Genomic DNA, 21,498 nt, shown 5'->3' on the forward strand with positions numbered 1-21,498 from the left:
TTAAGCCAATGATGATATTGCTTTTTTACTTTTAAAAGCAGGTAACTTACGAAGCTAAGGGTTCATGCAGGAAGTTTTGACACCTCAACAAATATACACTCAAATGCATACAGTTAAATATCGCAGTACTGATGGTCTCTGAAAGTGTCACAGTTATTCTGTTCATAGATTCTCAGACAAAAAGAAAGTTGACAGAAGCTAGCCTATGCACTAGAATGAATAAACCAATGTCTAAAAGAACATTTCCATTCCTCTGTAGGAACCAACTGAAAAGTTGAAAGTATGTGGAAGTCATAATGTTGACATTGTAACTTGAAACAAAAATATCCCACACCAGCTAGGGAGTGACTTGTCCAACAGACAACTTTGCAATTGCATGAGTTACTTGATGGAATGGTTTGACAAATGGTTTGTATAATGTGCTCACAACTATATAACGCACCTTTTTATATTTGCTATAGAGGTCTAGACAGATGCTTTAACCAGTTGGATTATGGCGAGGTAAGACAGAAAGACAAACTATTATATAATTTAAACAGTAGTTGTTTGTAATGTAATTGGTATATAATTTCATAGGCATTGATATTGTATTGTTGTCTAATTGGTAGCTGTAGGCATACATCAAATGTAACAACTTTAAACAGGCTATAGGACCAGGTGTCGCACCGACCTTCAGCACTTGTGCCGTAAAGTTTTAATAAATGTCCCAGCATAATAAAAAGCATAATACATTGGAGTGCTATATATGCTAGCAAATTAAGTGGATATTCGAGCTTAATTCCTTGAAAACTCCCTAATAGGAGCAGTCAGTGGAAAATGCATAAAGCACTAAAATGCATTGTGCATATAACTCCATAGACTTATACTATCTAATAAAACAGTCACTTTGTAGTGAAATACTCTAATACAACATTCACTGGTTTAATTGCTCTGTGATTATTGTAAGAAATGTTACTAAACTAGGAGTATAATGCAAGCATAATGGATAGAAATTTTGAAAAAAACATGAAAACATTTACTAGGTAGCTGTGTTGAAGCAGTCTATATGTAACTGTAGCCATCTCTATAATTACCTCTGTGTGTGTGTGTGTGTGTGTGTGTGTGTGTGTGTGTGTGTGTGTGTGTGTGTGTGTGTGTGTGTGTGTGTGTGTGTGTGTGTGTGTGTGTGTGTGTGTGTGTGTGTGCATGGGTGTGCGTGCGTGCGTGTGTGTGTGTGTGTGTGTGTGTGTGTGTGTGTGTGTGTGTGTGTGTGTGTGTGTGTGTGTGTGTGTGTGTGTGTGTGTGCATGGGTGTGTGTGCGTGCGTGCGTGTATGTGTGTGTGTGTGTGTGTGTGTGTGTGTGTGCGTGTGTGTGTGTGTGTGTGTGTGTGTGTGTGTGTGTGCATGGGTGTGCGTGCGTGGGTGTGGGTGTGTGTGTGTGTGTTACAAATAGCTTGACACTGTGCATGCTTTGCCAGCGTATAATGTAGTTTTTACAAATACATCAATCCCATATGTTGCAGAAAAATTGCACCTATACAGGGATTTCTGAGGTTTCTAGCAAGCTAGATTGATAGAGCAGTCACCCTAATTAATACAACAGTCAACATGTATTTAGTAGTAAACTGCTGAAAATGCCATCAAATATAATTTCAGAGCCAAATCAGAGGGTCTAATTTTCTCCCATATCCCTTAGAAAGGCAACCCTCACATGCTGGTGTACTTCTCACACTAACCTTAAGGTACACCGGTTCCTTTCTTTCTGCACCATTACCAACTTTGTATAGTCAAATGGTTTTGACACAAAATTTAGTCATCATTAAATTTTATGTATATTACAAGGCAACTTCAAGACCACAGAGTGGAGAGACTACAGTGAAACGATCACTACTATTCAACAGCTTCAAAAGTTATCAGCCATCTGCTATTATGTGCTCTGGTCTGAGCAAATTAGCTTAATATTTTTAAATTGCTGTTATCATCAATTTTGGCAATTTAATATGTATGTTGTGTTATTATCACATTTTGGGACAAGAGCAAACAACCATACAGATGGTTACTGGGTATGCAAGATATTGTGTTAATTGTTCAACATTGAGATTCACAAACTCTTATACACAAGTACAACTAAGTTTTTCAGTATTTTGTGCAATCCTTAGCATACAATGATATAGTTGCAACACACGATTGCAGATTAAAATAAAGGCCACTGACAGTAAATTACTCATATAAATCTTTATATTTCCCATGCCCAGTGGACAAGAGAGTTCATTTTATATGAAAATTGCAATGTATTTGGTTAGGGACGTGGCAATCATTTTATGAATTGTATGCATGGTGCATGGGAACCAGGTATTATGCTGACACAGCTTACACAACTACGAAGCTTACACTAGTTCTTGCTTACAGCAAGTACTCTAATAGAGCAGTAAAAGGGAACAGACTGCTCTAATAAAACAGTTACTCAATAATACTTCAATACTAGAACATTGAAGACTGTTCAAATTAATGTATATTGTCTAATCATATAACTCGTACATTTCTAGTAAGGTGATTTTTGGCACTGCACTACAAAATTATCATACGCAGCATTCAGGTATTTTTTATGAAGGTAATTATGGCTTACACCTATAATATTATAGTTCTCCTAGTAGAAATGTGTTTAACACAGAGATCTAGTGGTGTGTTAATGAAAATCTTGTTGTGAATTTTTAAATACCTTATGCATGTGCATGACTGCATGCCTTGTGGACAGAGCACGATGATAAACCATGAACTATCATCAGTGATGATTCTATAATAGAGTAGGGAAGCACAGAATAAAATGTATCCACGAAAAAACAGCCAAGTTGTTTTTTTAATTTTATTTATTTATTAAGGCTTTACAGCACAAGTGCTGAAGGTCTGTAGGACATCTGGTCCTACAGCCTGTTTAAAGTTGTTACAGAAAGTGTGTTTGAAAAAATGAAGAAAGGAGAAAAAATCCATGACTGTATAAAAAGGGTGCGGCCTTCAAAAATCCTGGGTGAAAAAAGTTGTGAAATCAAAGGCGGCGGCCATGAAATAGCTGCAATGGTGCACACTAAAAACAAACTAGTGCAAGGGAAAAAAATCCCTCCAACCCCAGGATTCGAACTGCAGGTCACCCAATGTCTAGTCGGGACAGTCTTCCTCCAGGAGGGATGGATTTTCTTCCTTAAACCTAAAGTATTTATTGTTAGCACTTTACAGTGAGTCAGTGACCAGCACTGAAGGTCTGCATGACAGCGACATGTGCTGCAGCCTTAGGATTGCCTAACCTAATTTCAAGGACTTAGACCTAATGACTTCACTTAGTGACTGAAAAGGTGTAACAGAAAAGGGGCCAAACTAAGGAAAAAATCCCTCCAACCCCAGGATTCGAACTGCAGGTCACATAGTGATCACCATGCAGCAACAGGGTCCAGCCATCCGCGTGACTGGCAGAATGAGACTGCAATTGTATACACCTGAGTCCTGCATGCATGGTACTTCCACATAAAGCCAGCATTGTGACTCCCGGCTATGATGTCCATTAAATTAATGACCTAGTCTAAAATGTTAGTTTTTGAACTTGTTAAGTTTCATCTTGATAGCTATATACTGAGAAACAACAGCTAACTACTGTACCATCTATAGCTGGTTCAGTATAGCACTTTAGGCCACTACCAACTCTGTTCCCTAGCTGTCCACTGCCCAAGTTGCCACTGCCTGCATCTGCTACTGTCAGCTCTAAACCGTATTCTTCCATTGTTTTCCGGTTATTCTTGCATTCTCTACAGGCTCGGTAAAAGCCATCAATTCAGTGTAGCTAACGGTGTCAGCTCACGCGCACAAATCTCGGCACAAAGTCACGTTTGTAGCAATATCTATGTTAAAACTCAGGGCAAAATGATAGTAGCTTGCTAGCTAAAGACTCACCACTAAACTTTTCTTTGTTTAATTGTTTACGTTTTACCATAGATTATCTATGGTTTTACGAGTTGCATGCGAATAGATTATCTATGGTTTTACGAGTTGCATGCGAGGTCCCTAGTGGGATTGCACAACTTCGGATAGAACTCAAGAGGAATGTTAGTCTCGTGCCCAGACCCCACCCACTGGCCACTGCGTTGTTGTGTTGAGTAGGACGCATCGCAGTGGGTGGAGACTGGGCACGAGACTAGAGGAATATGTTGTGTAGGTGAGCTGTAAAATATAAAGAAGAGGCGCTTAATCTTGGAAAAACGCCTACCTTCGACGACGCTGCCGAATGAGCTCGGAGAAGTTGACTTCTTGAACGATAGTGCACTATTTCAAACCTAAAGGTATCGTGTATTGACTTAAATGTAATAGGGTTATCAAACGCACGTGCACCACACACACAGCATGTACGAATGAACCCTCAGGGTCACTGCCGCTGAGGTCACTGCAGCCTGTGAGGGTGAACGAAGCTGCGTGAGTTTATTGATCAGTTTTAATATCCCACTTGGACCTGGCTACTGAAATCCTGTGTAGCAGGGAGTCAGAAACGTGTTTCTAAAACTGCTGTAATCTCTGTTGAATGCAGAAAAAATTTCCCTAACTTGATTCACAGACAGCTCTAGGCTAGTACCTGAGGAGCCACATGGCCTGTGATCTAGAATGTCCACATAGTTTCCAGTTAGCGTAACGTGAACAAAATGCAATAAGGTGATAGACATGATATTGGAAAATGATTGTACCTTTCAAGTTCCATCTTACTGTGTTATCTTTTGTGAGACCATTTCTATAGAGTTAGTGTTAACCCTATAGCAAGCTGCATGCATAGCAAATTAAAACATGCACACAGTAACTACAATCGTAATATTTCAACATTCTTAAGCTAGTGTGGTGTTTGTATCAGTAAATGCTAATTTTGATTTTCAAACATAGAGCTGCAAGCACCCAGTATGAGTGATAAGAAATTAACAAGTAGTCCTTCAGAGTTGGAGCCACTCGCAGATGTCACTGAGGCCTCCACCAATAATGATGACGTAGCACAATCAGCAAAATTTGCTGTATCGTTCAACCCTAAACTTGAAGGTGATGGTGACCCCAGACCTCGAGGGTATTCCCAGAGCCATATGCTTGAGGACAGCTGGCGTCGAAGGGACAGCAGTACTCGCATCATGGACGCTAACAAATTTATTTCATTTCATGACATTGTCTACCAAATACCAGTAAAGAAATGGTTTCGTGAGCAGTCAAAGAAAGTTATTCTTCATGGAGTGAGGTACAACAACACATGTTTGATGTACATGTTGTTATGGTGTGTATTGTTGTAGTGGAGTTATGAGGACTGGAATGAATGCTATCATGGGACCAAGTGGTAGTGGAAAGACGAGGTTATACGTCTGTGTGTAGTTAGTATATGTAGTGTTTAAATGTTGTACATACATGCGTGTGTGTGTGTGTGTATGTGTACATGTTGTACATGGTAGTGTGTCACTGTGTATGCATCCGTGTGTGTTCACATGTGTTTGTGTGTGAGTGTATGTACATCCGTGCATACGTGTTGTGAATATGTGTACAAGTGTACATACATATGCCAACATGTAGGAGTATGTACAGTAGTATAGCAATGTATATGTGTGTACACTACTTGTATGTCTACCTTGATTTGTTAGATCTTTTATTTTAAATACCTGTATTGTGTAGCTTGTTAGATGTTTTGGCTGATCGGAAGAAGAGAGATCATGTCTCGGGATATGTACTCATCAATGGTGAGAAACAACCACGGAATTTTAAGTGTGCGGCTGGATATGTGGTGCAAGTAAGTAAAGGTAGTTAGTTACCTTCATGCTTCTGTGTGCATACACGTACATACCTTATACACACACACACACACACACACACACACACACACACACACACACACACACACACACACACACACACACACACACACACACACACACACACACACACACACACACACACACACACACACACACACACACACACACATGCACGTTGTACCCCATCACTAATGGATCATTCACACTTTAGGATGATATGTTGAGTGGAACACTAACTGTACGAGAGAACATTGCGCTATCAGCAGCTCTACGACTACCTAGGGACATCAGCCATGGAGAGAGAAGTGAAAAGGTTGATGAAATCATTGAGGAACTCAACCTATCACATGTTGCCAAATCAAAGGCAAGACATGCTGTACAAGATACAGTAGGACCTCTCTATAACAGACACTTTGGGACCTAGAATTTTGGCTCTAGATATTTTACTGCTGTATAAAGGTTTTCTCTTTTGGAGGTTGTAGGGATCAAAATCTTTTCCCTTATTATGAAGTTTTTTTTCTATTAATTGTGTCCTGGGAGTTTGCTAAAAAGAGGCTCCACTGTAGATACCCAGTGAATGTTTGATCCCTTGTATCTGGTCTTTAAAACAGCTTCAGATTTGTGCACCTTATGTGGAGTTTTGTGAAGAGTGTAGCAGTTATCTCTCTACTGCATACATGGAGTTTATAGTATTTTTATTGCTTCCCCTCAGATTGGTAACCAGTTTATTCGTGGTGTGTCTGGCGGTCAAAGGAAGAGGACCAGTATTGCCATGGAGATGATTGTGTCTCCAGCAATCTTGTTTCTTGATGAACCCACAACTGGACTGGATGCCACAACAGCTCTATCAGTTATCAGATTACTCCACAAGTAAGTTGACATATTTTAAATCTCACCTACAAAAATATACTCCATTGTATATTTTTCTCTTATACTGTAGTTTGAGCAAAGAAGGACGAATCATTATCATGTCAATTCATCAGCCACGCTACTCAATATTCAGACTGTTTGATCACTTGACATTATTGTCCAGAGGAGAGATCGTGTATCATGGAAAAAGCAAAGGAGCACTACCTTATTTCTCAGGAGTATTAAGTGAGTATAGGGATTCTTGCTATTTCATACCTGTATCTTGTCATAGACATTTACAACACTCTACTTATATAGAAGGAGTCAAGGGTTATGAGATTTGTATATACTCTATACTATATGACACGTGTATTAATTGATAGAAATGGATTGTGAAGATTTTGATAATCCAGCTGATTTCTTTTTGGATAAAGTTGTTGAAGTTGAGAAGAAGTTTCAGGGAGCCCCAGATCAGTACTACAATACTGGTATGTACAGGCTGTATGTATGCATTTACTAATACTACCCAACCACAATTTACGTACAGTATGTGCACTGCACATAAGCATGCACGCACACCACTCACACCCGCATGCACGCACAGATTAAAATCTGATGGTGATTAATAACTGGTCTTCATCATTTAGTTACAGGAGAAGTGACTAATGTTCACCCACTAGCTAAGCAGTGGAAGGAAAGTAGTTTACATCATGATCTTCAACAGGAGCTAGATCCCATTCTGGATCAAGCCATTGATCAACCTGAGGCATTAGCACCTCGATATGCTACCAGCCTACCCACCCAAGTAATTTCTACATACGCATTGCACATGTGTGCACACAACACTACATGTACAGCATGCACTACGTACGTACACACACACACACACACACACACACACACACACACACACACACACACACACACACACACACACACACGTATAGTGTTTTCATATTCCCATGCATAGTATGCTTATTATTTACTGCTCTTTTTTGCTTTAGTTTGGACTCTTATCAGTCCGTGCTGTGAAGAATATACTAAGAGACCCTGGTGGAGCCATTGCAGTGGTATGTATGTATGCATGTATGTATGTATGTGTGTAGAACAGCATGTGTTGTGGAACCTTTGTGAATAACCTAAGAATACATAACTTTCACAGATTCACGGTAGTTTGGCTGTTTGTAAAATTTTCATCCTTGATATAATCAGTAGCTGTATACCCTATGCTAAGAACAGCCTGTGTGGAAATCACTCATCTTCAAAAACAAAACAGCAAAAGTCATAAAATTTGTCCATCCACAAAAATTATTTGCCCCGATAACTGGTACATATATGATATACACTTTAGTTTGTATTTAGATAGTTTGTACATAGATAATACAAACTTATTGTAGTGAACACTCAATTACAGATGCATACATACACCTGTATATACTTATATTGTACTTTGCATGGGAGGATCAAAACGATGCCACATATCGTATTCTCCATACAGTACTAATCAATTGCATAACTGTACTGTATGAGTCATACAGTACAGTTTTGCAGCTAATTGGGCAAATACAGCACACTTGGGCAAATACAGTACAGTTATGTGGAGAATTTATTTAAGAAATGTTACGTAAACAACACACTGTAAATCGCTAAAACCAGCCAAACTAATCGTTCTACGGCTAGGATTAGATTGTATAAACACTTACTGATCGTCTGATCACGAAGCTTTTAAACACGAAGACAGCACGATTGATCACGTGCGTGACATTGTAAATCGCTAAAACTAGCCAAACTAATCCTATTAGTTCGTTCTACGACTAGAAATAGATTATATAAACACTTACTGATACCCTTATCACCGAAAATCTCAGTGGTTTGAGTACTAGAGAAAATCTCTCCGAGCCAGACGCGACCAGGAAGTACAATATAACACTTAAAGCACCGCCTTGCTTGTGTGTATGAAAAATACAGTACTCGGGGGATGTCTCGAGGCAAATACAGCACTCAGCTTCGCCTCGTGCTGTATTAGCCTCTCGACACACACCCTCGTACTGTATTTTCCATACACACGCACGGTGGTGCTTTAACTCGAACTTAAAGCAAGAGATTGCATGTAGTAATAGTGAAGTGCTCATTTTAATACCTTCTCTCCATCCCATGGGAAGCAATGTAGAGAGCACTGTAATACTACCAAAACTATTGTTTGTTTTGTTATCCTGTTAAAGGCTTGTACTCTTACCACAGCAAAGTGGAATACAGGCTATATACACACTCTAACCAAGACGTCAAATATTTAAACATCAGACATAATTCACTAATTGTTCTGTTTTTCAAACTGTTTTTTGTATCAGTTGATTCTTAAATCTATCACACCATTGTGGATATCTAGTTCTGTTATTTTTCTTTGTTCTATTGCTTCTCACAGGCTATTCAGAATGTAGTACTGGCTATCATGACTGGGATCATATACCTACAATTGGAAGATGATGCTAATGCTTTGATCAACAGGTAGGGTTTATCCAGACATGGACGTGTGTGTTGTGCATATGCATGCATGTGTTACAGTAAACCTGTCTAGTCAGGTCACCGTGGTCATCTGGCTAAACTGGCCACTGACTTGCTGGATTAATCCAACCACTCACTTATAAAGTCATTAAATGATAGTACTGCAGTTTATCAGAATGAGTAAATAGACACAAGCCTAATACTGTAGATACACAATTCATAGTGTGGAACCCAGTCACCTAAATATTGGCCAAACAGTTTTGTCCTTAGTGAAAAGGTGACTTAAAGACATAACCCTACTGTACAGGTAGTCACTAAGATAATAGCACTAGTGACATACAGTATGTACATGTACCAATCATTTATACACAGATCAGGGGCCTTGTTCTTTGCTATAATCTGTAACACGTTTGCTGCTACTTCATCACTGGAACTATTCATCACTGAAAGAGCTCTGTTTATGTGAGTGACATGTGTACAGTACCTTGTGAAGTGTTTGTATATAGCACTCTGTTATTGTACGTTAGAATTCCTGATGAAATGTAGCATCACTATCATGTATGTGACAAATACCTTTAAACCAAAATATTTTGTAAGTAGGTTCTACCTACTGTACTTTTGAAGCTTAAAATTTTCTTACTGTAAATAACAGTTGAAATCCAAAAGACTAGATTGTACATGTAAATACGACTCAGTTTTTACGACCCAGTGACCTGTAGAATTGTATATGAAGGTATCATGGGATACTGTGTATAATTACCATTCAATACTATATTTTATAGACATGAAAACTCCAATGGTTTCTATCGAGTATCAGCATACTTCTTGTCTAAAGTATTGATGGATCTTGTTCCACTGAGATTACTGTTTGTGCCAATATACAGCGCCATAGCATACTGGATGATTGGTATGTTGCTAAGTGCTGCCATATTGTTGTCCTGTTGCTATGGAGAAATATTGTGCATAACATATACATTACAAAACATATACATCCTTGTCAATACAGTCATATATGCACACTGATTTTGTGTAATTTAAGTTGATTACAAGAAAGCGTTTGTATACAAGGTAATCGCATAAATGGTGTGTTATGTGTCATAATTATGTAGGGCTTCGTATTGGAGCTGGCCATTTCTTCTTCTTCATTGTAACACTAATTGGTCTCAGTTCAGCTGGAGTGTGTTTGGTGTTCTGTATCGGTGCAGTGATAGGAGTGTTTACTGTAGCTCAGAACTTATACTCCTTAGTCTTCACATTTAGTTTGGTGAGATGTTGTACTGTACAGGGGGGTGTATGTGATCCTAGTAGTTTTTTGTGTTTTTTTCACGCATGTGTGTGGTATCCTACATATGTGTATGCTTTGTGTATCTGTCTGTCTGTCTGTCTGTCTGTCTGCCTGCCTGTGTACCGCATGTTACTGCATGTGAGTATGACTGTATTGTATATGAGATTGTGTGCTCAGTGTTGGCATGTGTTTGTACTGTATTGCTTTCATCTGCACACAACTATCATACAACACTTTTCCTCCACAGGTGTTTACTGGTTACCTGATCAGTCTGGACAGTGTACCAGTCTGGCTCAACTGGCTACAATGGATCAGTCTGTTCAGATATGCTTTTGCTGTAAGTATTAAATCGCACACATGCACACACACACACACACACACACACACACACACACACACACACACACACACACACACACACACACACACACACACACACACACACACACACACACACACACAATGTATGCATGCATGCACATAACACACATAACATTCTTGACTGCCTATTCAGTAGAAGTTCATTCCAAAGTATCCACCAACTTAGCCAAGGGATGATGCTGGATAATTGCAAGCAACTTATTTAGCTAGGCCTAGTGAGTGAACACCCCCAAGTTAGCTGGTGGACCATGGATGATAGCAGGGATCTGATCCATCATTTCCTGCAGTGTACGAACTGTATGCATGTTGTAAGCCCCATTGTTGGTGTGCAAATCCACCACAAAGGAAACCCTAACCCTGCCTGGTCTCCACCACACAGTCAAGGCCAAGGTGCTGCCATTAGCCAGACCACCAAATGTTGTGTTACCAGGCCCACCACTATGAACACTCACACACAACACACACACTACACACAGTTTATAAGATGTTCTGACATACAGCCAACCTCTAGCTGACATGCCGTCTTTCTGTTTATTCATGATTTAGGCACTGACAGAAAATGAGCTTGAAGACAGAGTCTTCTGTGCTACAAGTATGAATAACACCTGGTTAGTTTGTGCCATACCTAACACTTGTCACTGTCATTGCTAATTCATTGTACAGTGTTCAAATATTAGAAGGCAACGAGTATCTTGAAGAACTTGATTTTCTCAAGTACAACGTGTGGTTCAATGTCATGGCATTGTTCATCTATTCTGTCATCATGTTGTCCATCGCCTACCTGGCTCTCTTGTTTACGAAGAAGGACAAGTAGACCACCTTGGATCAGGAATCGCTGATCTTGTTTGTGTGTACCCATCAATCATCTTATTATGTAATTTACAAAACAAAGCAGAACTGATAGTTACATATTTCTGTGTGTTTATATGAGTGAGATTTTTATATGTATGAGATTTTTTATTTTGCAGTGACAATTTTTTATTATTACAGTATTGTGAATTGGGTTCAAAGGTCAAATACTAACCACGCCCCATTCACAGGATCTTTGTTGCGATACAGCGCAGGCAGCATACATTAGAACGCAGAAGGTTCTCCAACTTTGGTGAGTGAATTTGTATCGCATTCAATGACAATGTTAAAGGCGTACAGGTTTCATTTTCGTTCTGCGCATCATCGCAGTGCATGATGTGTGTGCACTATCCGCTGGCCCACCTGACAATTTACCTACGCTCGTCCTCATGAATGCGTGGTTTTAAGAATCCCATTCCGTGCTATTAGGTCACTAAGAGACTGACACACTCACACTTTTAAGTGATAGACTACGAAGTAGAGACAGAAAATTAGAAGAGGTTGCCCCCGGCTGAATATGTAGACAAATTGAAGGTCTTGTGATTGCTGTTACTGCTTTTACTATGCATCTGTCAATTCTTAGCCCCTACCTCCACCAGTAAGGGTTGTAGCTATATGTGTATCGGCAAATTTTCAACAGTCAAAATTGAAAATTGATCTTGACTGGCCACGTTGAAAATTGTAGACTCCCCTCTGTTGGGGACTCAGACAAACCCTTAGGCCACTCCAATTGGTAATTATGTTTCTGGTCCACCGCCCGCATCCTTTTTTGGAGAATGTGAAATTTCAGAAATATATGGGTAAAATGCCCGCATCAGCTTTTTGAAAAACCTGGATTTCGGGAACAAATATTGGGCTTCAACAAGTATGCTAAATCTAAGTGACGTAATTGTATTTTATCAGTGAGAACCTACAAGAAATGGGCAGAGTGCATAGTATGGATCGATATACTCTAATAGAACAGTCAGTGAATCACAAAAAAAATACTCTAATTGAGCAGTAAATTCATTGTTGCTTTGTTGCTGAATTCCACCCACCTGCACCTAAAACTGATTTTCAAAGGACCAGTAACATAATTACCAATTGGAGTAGCCTTAGTGTGCAGTGAACTGGTTCAAGGAGATATAGCTGTTAACAATTTACAAATAAAATTTCATGAGTGAACGTCAGTCACAAAGTTTACCCCTTGAAAGTAGCCCGCACTGTATATGAACAAAATTTTGAGGGATATGATTTTGTGCTTGCACAAATTTTTTATCCTTGAAAAAAATATAGACCAGCCCTATATGCTAGCTAAATCTGAGCGAAAAATCATGAATATTCATTAATCCGCAAAAAAAAAAAAAAAAAAAAAAAACGTATAAGGTATTCACTACCAACCATTGTAGTCAGTGTTTATGACATAATCATCAAATTTCACATCATTGTATACAGCAGAAATACTACAATATGAGCATAGCTATGACCTTCAAACACTCTAATACAACATACACTAAGTGTAAGTATTATTATATGGATGTTTCTGTGAATGATGAATACTGTATGTGTCATCCAGTAGGTAGTTTTAGCTATTGCATATAATAGTGTATAGAGTACACAAACAATGTACCACTTGTTTATTTACATTAAAGAAATCATGTTTTTATGTCTTTCTGTGATTTGTTGATGTGTCGTGTGTGTATTTCCACAGTGCTATCTATTCAACATGACATCAGATGATAAGGTGGTATTGACCAGTGTTAATCCGATCATCACAGAACCATTGGTAGCATCAGCAAATAATTTGTACTTGACAAGGAGAGGTTATGGAAGTGTCATTAATGAAAGTGGACTGCAACGAGTAGCATCTGTACAAAATCAAGCTGATTACTTATCATGTCATTGTATAAAACAACTGGTAAAACAAAAAACATGGTTACGTGAACTCCCTCCTAAAGTCATACTACATAATATAGGGTGAATAACCATTAACATGTGTAGATGTGTATGTCATACCATATTCACAGTGGAATGTTTAATATTGGGATTAATGCTATAATGGGACCATCGGGCAGCGGCAAGACCTGGTAGGTTTTTAACTGTATATTGTCAGTTAAAGAATTACGTGTTTATACATTTGCTTCTTTAGCTTACTGAACATCTTAGCTGGTCGTAAAATAAACGGAGTGTCTGGACACGTTGTATTTTCTGGTAGACTAATACCTCATAACTTCAAGTACATTACGGGCTATGTACCTCAGGTGAGTGGAAATAGTCAATACTAAATTGTTATAGAGAACAATGCAATGGTAATAAAATAGTCTAATAAAACACACACAAAATACCTTAACTGTGAACAGTCAATTTCAAACTCTAATTCTATACTTTCAGGATTATAACAATATACAGATGTACATAACATCACATTCATGAACAATCAAAAAATATACTTGGTCGCTTACGTAGACACAGTGTGTATTTTTCTAGGATAACATTATGACTGGTGTTTTAACTGTACGAGAGAACATTATGTTTTCAGCACAATTGAGGTTACCTCGTAAAATGTCATATGATGAAAAAGTGTACAAAGTGAATAAGCTGATTGAAGAATTGGGTCTTGATGACTGCTGTGATACAAAGGTATACTGCATGCATTCAGCAAACACTTTACGCAACGACACACATTCACATACGCACACACACACACACACACACTCACTACACACACACACCATACACACACACACCATACACACACACACACACACACACACACACAATACTTTTTACTGCCTATGTGGAGGCCATCATCCCCACTTTTGATCCTCCACTGGAAGTACCTGTCCCCAAGAGAACAGATAAGCCACAAGCAACAAAGGGGACTGACCTAGTCTAAATACAAACACTCTATTCCTTATTAGAATAGCATCATACATGCTCACACTCACAACACATTAGGAATACACATTTCAGTTGGTGTTGTATTTGTTCAGGTTGGCACTGCATTAAAACGTGGGATATCAGGTGGAGAGAAGAAGAGAACTAGTATAGCAATGGAACTAATAGTGTCTCCTGGAATCATTTTTCTTGATGAACCCACGTCTGGACTAGATGCTGCAACTGCTGTAACCATGATCCAATATTTGTACAAGTTAGTATAACATAAGTGCACCTTACTATCAAGGACGTCTGTCTCTTTGTCACCTAGCATGAGTCGTCATGATAGAATCGTCATCATGTCAGTCCATCAACCACGTTACTCCATCTTCAAAATGTTTGATAGTGTAACATTGTTGTCCAGAGGAGAATTGGTTTATAATGGACAGGCTCGTAATGTACTGCCATATTTTACTAATGTGTTGGGTGTGTTCATGAGAAATTAAGTGGTGCACACATTTGAGAAGTGGTCTATTGCAGGATTAGAATGTTCAAAGTATAATAATCCAGCGGATTTTTTCTTGGATGAAATTGATGACAAAGAAAAACATGAAGATAACCCAGGTGTGAATCCTGTATTGCTAGTATAACATTGCATCATAGTATACAGTAGCATGTCTAGTACAGTAGTACTGTTTAGTAGGGATCATGGAGGTTGGGGCTTTCCTACCCCAAACAAATCACCCAGCAACCAGCTTCACTTTTCCATCACAACAGCTTAGGCATAATCAAGCCCAAACATTCCTTCAGACACTTCCAAAAAGTTTCTAATGAATTTTATTTTAACTGAATTTTCTAATTTGCTAACTGACTGACTGACTGATGCTTCAACCTTGCACAACTTGACTATATGATTGAGTCTATAGGCTTGATTTCTTCACTGTTCAATGTATGTCATTGATCAAATGCACATGACTTTAGGTGCCTGCAGCAGCTACAATGAGTACATCTTGAACTTACGTACCTTTGTCCTCCTATTTCTTTCTCCGCTACCACGTAGGTGCTAATTCATGGGTAGCACGTAATTACTTCAGTGTAGAATATTACTCCATAGTGACTGGATTGCAGTGGCACTTCCTGTGCTGTTCTTAGTTTTTAGCAGTCAAAATACACGCAGCTAAAAGCAAAGCAGAATGGTCACACCACTTTTCAATAACTGATAATCATGATGCACATTCTGTTACACGATTGATTTCATGGTATGTCTGGTGCCATTCTGTACTTTGATGTGATATGCACTTAATTTCACAGTCATAAATGATATAATGTAAGGAACATTCAAGTAGGTATCATAGAGGTTAAAGTAATGAAACAAGGGAGGCCATCAACACACGCAGCTATACTAGTGGACATGTAATCTCTACTATATTCATGGCTGTATTGTTGACATGACTGAAGTAGAAATTAAATATGTTCACTAGTATAGCTGCACATATGGCCTCTCTTGTTTCATTGCATTTGTTTCTATGATCCCCTACTCATGCTGTATTTACTGGTTAAGTGCTGCATCTTCAATAGTAGCTGGTTCCACAATTGATTTTAAAATTATGAGCTTAAGCATTGTTTTGGGGTGTGAAGTAGTGGTTGAGTTTAAATAATCACTGCATCAAAGGTAATATGCTTAACCAAGTAAATGTAAAGTATCTGAATTTGTGAAATACTTCCTGTAAAATCCAATTGCTGATGGAAACACAAAACATTTGGTACATTTTAAGAGAGCTGTTTGAAAGTGTAAGGTTGCTTATTCTAATTGACTGAAGTGAGTATAGTGCATCATTGCACTCGACTGCTCCATTTAACATACGACTGTTCTATTAGAGTATTTATCGTAACCATCAGACTGGTTAGCGTGTTGTGAGAATGTTGGACCATTTATTTATCTTCTCCCAACCCTAAAATTATACACACTGATATGTGTGTCCTGCAGCGGTGTACTTAATCATTTACTGTATGTTTATTTTACTGAGAACACTTTTGATGTAGTCTTGAGATAAAAATAATTCAGTGTCTCCTGTATGTCACTACTGTAGATAGTGAACTAACTCATCAGGGAACTTATGCCTCAAAGTTTAGAAGCAGCAATGAATTTGCAGAACTTAAGGACACACTTGATCCAATCCTAGAGAATGCCTTACATTATCCTGTAGTTAAGTGTTCTGCTTACAAAGTCAACTACTTCTGGCAGGTAAGAGAAATAATGCAATTGATTTGTGTTTGTCATATTCTTTGTAAAGAGACTTCATTGCATTTTACTCTACACAGACTTATTACTTATCAAAACGTGCGTTTAAAGTTCTGAGAAGAGACACAGCACCGTTGTTTGGGGTATACACATTTGATGCACTCTAGAAACTTACATGTTAACTCAATCCTTAGACTATAACAGTTATCGCACTGTCACTCATTACTGGACTATTATTCTTCCAACTGGGTACTAATGTTCAGAGCATACGAGATAGGTACGCAATTTAACAGGGCACCATCAATAGTATGTATCTCTCTGCAATTTTACATGTAGGTCTGGTGCCATGTTTATGGCTGTGGGAAATGTTGCTATTCTGGGAATTTCAGCATTAGGTATATTTATACAACAAAGAGCTCTACTAGTGTACGTACAACTTATACTAATATTAATTGAATATGTATTTATGTAATTCCTTTAATAGCCATGAACATGCCAATGGATTTTACAGTGTTGGAGCCTATTTCATTTCAGTGATATTTCTAGACTTAATACCACTGAGAATTATACCTGCTTTGATATACTGTCCAGCTGCATATTTTCTTAGTGGTGAGAACTTGTATTTGAAGCTAAGCTGGTTCACAAACATGTAATACACACAGGTTTAAGAAGTGGACTACATCATTTCTTATTCTTTGTGTTAACACTGACACTCGTCAGCTTTACATCTGTGGCACAGAGTTTTATGTTTAGCTCATTCTTTGAGACATTCAACGTTGCATATGCACTGTATCTTATGGTACTCACAATGAATATGGTAAGTTATGATGACATTATGATGAGTGCTGTGTTTATCTACTTGTGTAGTTATTTGCTGGATATATTGTCACACTCGACAGCCTCCAAAAATGGATCTCTTGGTTGCAATATCTTAATTTTCTACGATATGGATTTAATGTAAGCACATTTGTGTATGGTTTAGGGTTTTTTGTTGTTTGTACCATAGACAGTGGAGGTGCTATAACCCCTCACTTTTTATTGGTCAGTACTAGCATGCTTGTAACTTGTAACGTCAGTCAACCACTTTAGTCACATTATATATCTCTTAAACCTGTAAGTAGCTACACAACATAATGAACATGTCTGTAACAACACAGTGAAATTATAGTTTGAAATATACACTCTAGCACTCATCTCTGAGAGCTATTAAACTATGAAACAATATTTTTCCTTGGTGGCATGCTCCTAGAATTCCAGAATGGTATCCATGTTTGTTGTACGCTTTGACCCCCCCCCCCCTACCCTTTTCACTGTTTTGCCGCCTATGACATGTACGTGTGTGTGGATGGGGTGGGGTGGGTGGGTGGTTTTTTTTTTTTTTTAACCCTCCTCAGAATCATATCTTACCAAAATTATCCTTCTTGAAGTGGGGCTGAAAACCGTGAAAAAATTAATATACTCTAATAGAACTCTCAAATACCCTGAGCGCTTCATAGAAATGTGTTCCTAAAAGTAGTCTAAACACCAAAAAATTTGACCTACAACAGGAATCAAACCACTGACCTCTTATTTGAGAGTTGATGTGTTACCACTGCACCAAGTGTTTTCGAGGTGTCTAAAGGCTATTTTGTACTGCTTGTAAAAGCTGTGTGTTTATTAGCCTTGGTATCACCATTGCCAAAAGAGTTTTCAAATAGCCTGTTTTAAATACTTTTAGCTAAAAAGTTGCTGTTTTTGTTACAATGTTTCAAATTGTATCTACCGTATAGTAAAAAACTTTGGCAGTAAAAAGTGTGGCGAAACCAGTCTGTTAAAAAAAAAATTGGCGGAAAAACTTTGGCAATTGAAACAAAGTTTTTACCACCAAAGTTTTACTGTGTACAGTACGTAAGGATAACAACAAGGTGTCAACTCATCAGTTAAGTAGCATAGTAAGTATATAGGTAGCTAGTGTTGTTGTTGTAGCAGTACTTTGTAATTTTTTATGGTTTTTGTATTTCGTGTTACTATAGCTACTGATCTAATGACGTGCTAGCAAAGGCGTGCTTTGCTATCTCCTGAGACTGACATTTACTTTTTCAGTGAACTCCAGTAGCAGAGGTTATCATGTATATCAAAGTATTTGGCCAAATTCATTGCGAGACGATGGACTGACATACGAACGGGAAGTTGGAAAATGCTCATGATACATGCCGTCACTATCAAGAAGGATATTTCTAGAGTGCTTACAACTGTGGAACGCATTCCTAGGAAGATCTCCAAAGTCAGCTTGATCTTTATTAGGCATGGTGGTACAAGCTGACCTTCATCTTCAGTTCAACCTCAACTCAACCTCAACTTAGTCACTCAATGTGCTCATGTGATCTTCTAAAATAATTGATGAAAAAAACTTTGGTTAACCGAACGCTATTTTCCATAGTTTTTTACTATACGGTATAAATTATTTATGGTGAACTTTGAGACATTGTAAAATGGCTATCTCCCCAGACCCCTGTTGCCAGAAATTCTATACTCTGGTTAGCCCCTCTGTTCCCCTCTCATCAACTGCTTCCTCCACCACTGGTACACACACACACACACACACACACACACACACACACACACGTACGCACACACGCTCCACTCCCCTGTACTGACATACAAACAATACTGTGTCATGCGTACAAAAATATATTATATTCTCTTTAGGCATTTATGTGGAATGAGTTTGAAGGGACCGTGTATTGTAACAAACTTCCTGGAAATGCTACAAATAAGTTCACGTGTAATGTCACTGATATCCAGCACAAGTCCTGTTGTCATATCATCCCACAAAATTGGTTAGTATAATACATCATAGCTAGTAAATGCTGTGTTTACGTCACTGTTCTCCAACAGTAACATATCCAGGACCATCTGTGGAGAACGAGTACTCGAACTCATTGCATTGAGTGAGTTTAATGTCTGGTGGAACATAATTCTGATGGGGGCTCTTGGAATGATATACATGACAATAAGTTTCCTTAGCTTTATAAAGGCAACACGTAAAAAGTGATCAATTTTATTTGTGTAATTACAATACAATGAACTAATGTGTGTATATTTGTGTGCAATTCACTGCTCAATTTTATTTTTATTGCAAGAAGATTATGATAGCAAGCTACATTTGTATAACACACTCCAGTATGTATATATAGTGGCTCCTGGCAATAGTGTTTATATATGTGAAATATTATGCAAGTTACACTAATCAGCTGTCATGTACATAACACGGATGGTAACTCTAACTACCACTTGTGTTTGTCTGATAGAAGTATCGTACACTTACATAAACTGTATGAGTCCATTAGACTTGAATGAATATTATGTAATAATTGGTAGAAAATCTTTTTGCAGTTAATAGGGGGAGGGGGGTCACTGTCCCCCCTTCAGAATTTTTTTATAGTGTTGCTCATTGAACATAGTTATAGGCACCTTAGACATAATTCAAACATTTTTTTTAACAGTTTATGACTACGTATAATATAATAAATATGAATTGTTGCATATACACCCTTTTCATATGGCCACCCAAAAGTGGGTTCAACCCGGGTTGAGTAACCCACATTCAACCCAGTTTCTGTTCACAAGCAATCATCACATGATGGCATTCATTGAGTGATAATTGTCTTCTATGCATTTTATGTATTCATTAAAAACCGTAACTCGCTTTTGAAGCCATAAACTGAGTTAAACCCGAGTTCAATCCTACTCCTTTGTAGGGTTGAACTCGGTTATGACTTCTGGGTTCAACCCTGGTTATAGTGGTCATATGAACACGTTAACCTGGGTTGAATGTGGGTTCAACCTGGTTTAAAGTGACCATATGAAAGGGGTAATAGACATAGCACAAGGGGGACTAGGTGAGTTAGAGCACCCTCTATTATTTAGAAATCGAGATACTCTAATAGAACAGTCTTTTACTCTAATAAAGCAGTCAAGAGTAGCATAATTATAAAACACTGTTTGTCATATTAAACAACTAAAACCCCTGTTCTAAATTGAGTTACTGACTCTAGCCACAACATTCTCTGGAGAAAAATATCATGCAGCTGCACACCACATTCCAGGAATTAAAATTTTAAATTAAATTATTAAAATTAAATTTTTCCATTTATTTGTGATGCTTGTGCAGGGAACCTTATGCTAATTCTGTTTTGTAGTTTGGTAACGTTTGAACATTCAATAAAATTTTTCAACTTAATTTCAGCCAAAATTAGTACCAAAATCATTCTCAAAAGGTCAAAAATTTCCCTATAGACTTTATAACTACTACCATAACATTCATGCTTCCAGCATTGAATTTTCATAAACATTTGCATAATTATTTTAGTGAAAATTGCCACCAAATTCAATATCAGAAAGTTGTTTTTTCTAAATTTCCTTGAGAAAACCTAATACTATAATATTATATACTATAGCTAATTCTTCAGTATAATTATATGCAGCTACTATTAGCAATCATGTACTTCCAGTGGTAAACTCAGCAAAATTCAGTCGTAATTGCCACCAAATTCAATCTCGGAATCATGTTAATTTTCAAAATTTCCATTAGGAGCAGCCTAGCTATTAATTTTACACTATAGCTACTAATTCTGGTTTTTAACTCAGTGTAGCTTTACTATTAACATTCATACTTCCAGTGTTGAACTATCAACAAATTTCAGGCAAAATTGCCTCCAAATTCAATCTCAGAATGTTAAATTTTCAAAATTTCCGGG

General features: G+C 38.0%; 2 protein-coding genes across 2 annotated transcripts; both read left to right on the plus strand.

The window, feature by feature from the left end:
* The first annotated feature begins 4,053 nt into the window (after positions 1-4,053).
* Positions 4,054-11,811, plus strand: LOC136255970 (broad substrate specificity ATP-binding cassette transporter ABCG2-like). Its single transcript, XM_066048880.1, has 17 exons — positions 4,054-4,304; positions 4,891-5,230; positions 5,283-5,342; positions 5,656-5,770; positions 6,007-6,159; positions 6,508-6,665; positions 6,736-6,890; positions 7,028-7,132; positions 7,292-7,449; positions 7,649-7,714; positions 9,067-9,149; positions 9,519-9,608; positions 9,929-10,053; positions 10,256-10,410; positions 10,679-10,768; positions 11,359-11,420; positions 11,476-11,811. Exons 2-17 carry the CDS (start codon positions 4,908-4,910, stop codon positions 11,624-11,626), a joined length of 2,049 nt encoding a protein of 682 aa, XP_065904952.1. The 5' UTR covers positions 4,054-4,304; positions 4,891-4,907; the 3' UTR covers positions 11,627-11,811.
* On the plus strand, positions 11,791-19,883 carry LOC136255971 (broad substrate specificity ATP-binding cassette transporter ABCG2-like). The gene is made up of 17 exons (XM_066048881.1): positions 11,791-11,914; positions 13,352-13,617; positions 13,668-13,727; positions 13,790-13,901; positions 14,128-14,280; positions 14,634-14,791; positions 14,849-15,003; positions 15,058-15,141; positions 16,608-16,762; positions 16,840-16,902; positions 16,954-17,036; positions 17,096-17,185; positions 17,244-17,368; positions 17,422-17,576; positions 17,627-17,716; positions 19,448-19,578; positions 19,637-19,883. Exons 2-17 carry the CDS (start codon positions 13,367-13,369, stop codon positions 19,791-19,793), a joined length of 2,022 nt encoding a protein of 673 aa, XP_065904953.1. The 5' UTR covers positions 11,791-11,914; positions 13,352-13,366; the 3' UTR covers positions 19,794-19,883.
* Positions 19,884-21,498: the final 1,615 nt, after the last annotated feature.

Source organism: Dysidea avara, chromosome 5 (assembly GCF_963678975.1).
Source record: "Dysidea avara chromosome 5, odDysAvar1.4, whole genome shotgun sequence".
Classification (NCBI taxonomy): Eukaryota; Metazoa; Porifera; class Demospongiae; order Dictyoceratida; family Dysideidae; genus Dysidea; species Dysidea avara.

Bases quoted from the DNA above. Each gene is read 5' to 3' on its own strand.
- LOC136255970 (XM_066048880.1), top strand. From the start codon at position 4,908: ATGAGTGATAAGAAATTAACAAGTAGTCCTTCAGAGTTGGAGCCACTC. The intron at 7,133-7,291 runs GTATGTACAGGC...TTCATCATTTAG, and splicing joins AGATCAGTACTACAATACTG to TTACAGGAGAAGTGACTAAT. The intron at 10,054-10,255 runs GTATGTTGCTAA...ATAATTATGTAG, and splicing joins CATAGCATACTGGATGATTG to GGCTTCGTATTGGAGCTGGC.
- LOC136255971 (XM_066048881.1), top strand. From the start codon at position 13,367: ATGACATCAGATGATAAGGTGGTATTGACCAGTGTTAATCCGATCATC. The intron at 14,281-14,633 runs GTATACTGCATG...GTATTTGTTCAG, and splicing joins ATGACTGCTGTGATACAAAG to GTTGGCACTGCATTAAAACG. The intron at 17,037-17,095 runs GTACGCAATTTA...TTTTACATGTAG, and splicing joins GTTCAGAGCATACGAGATAG to GTCTGGTGCCATGTTTATGG.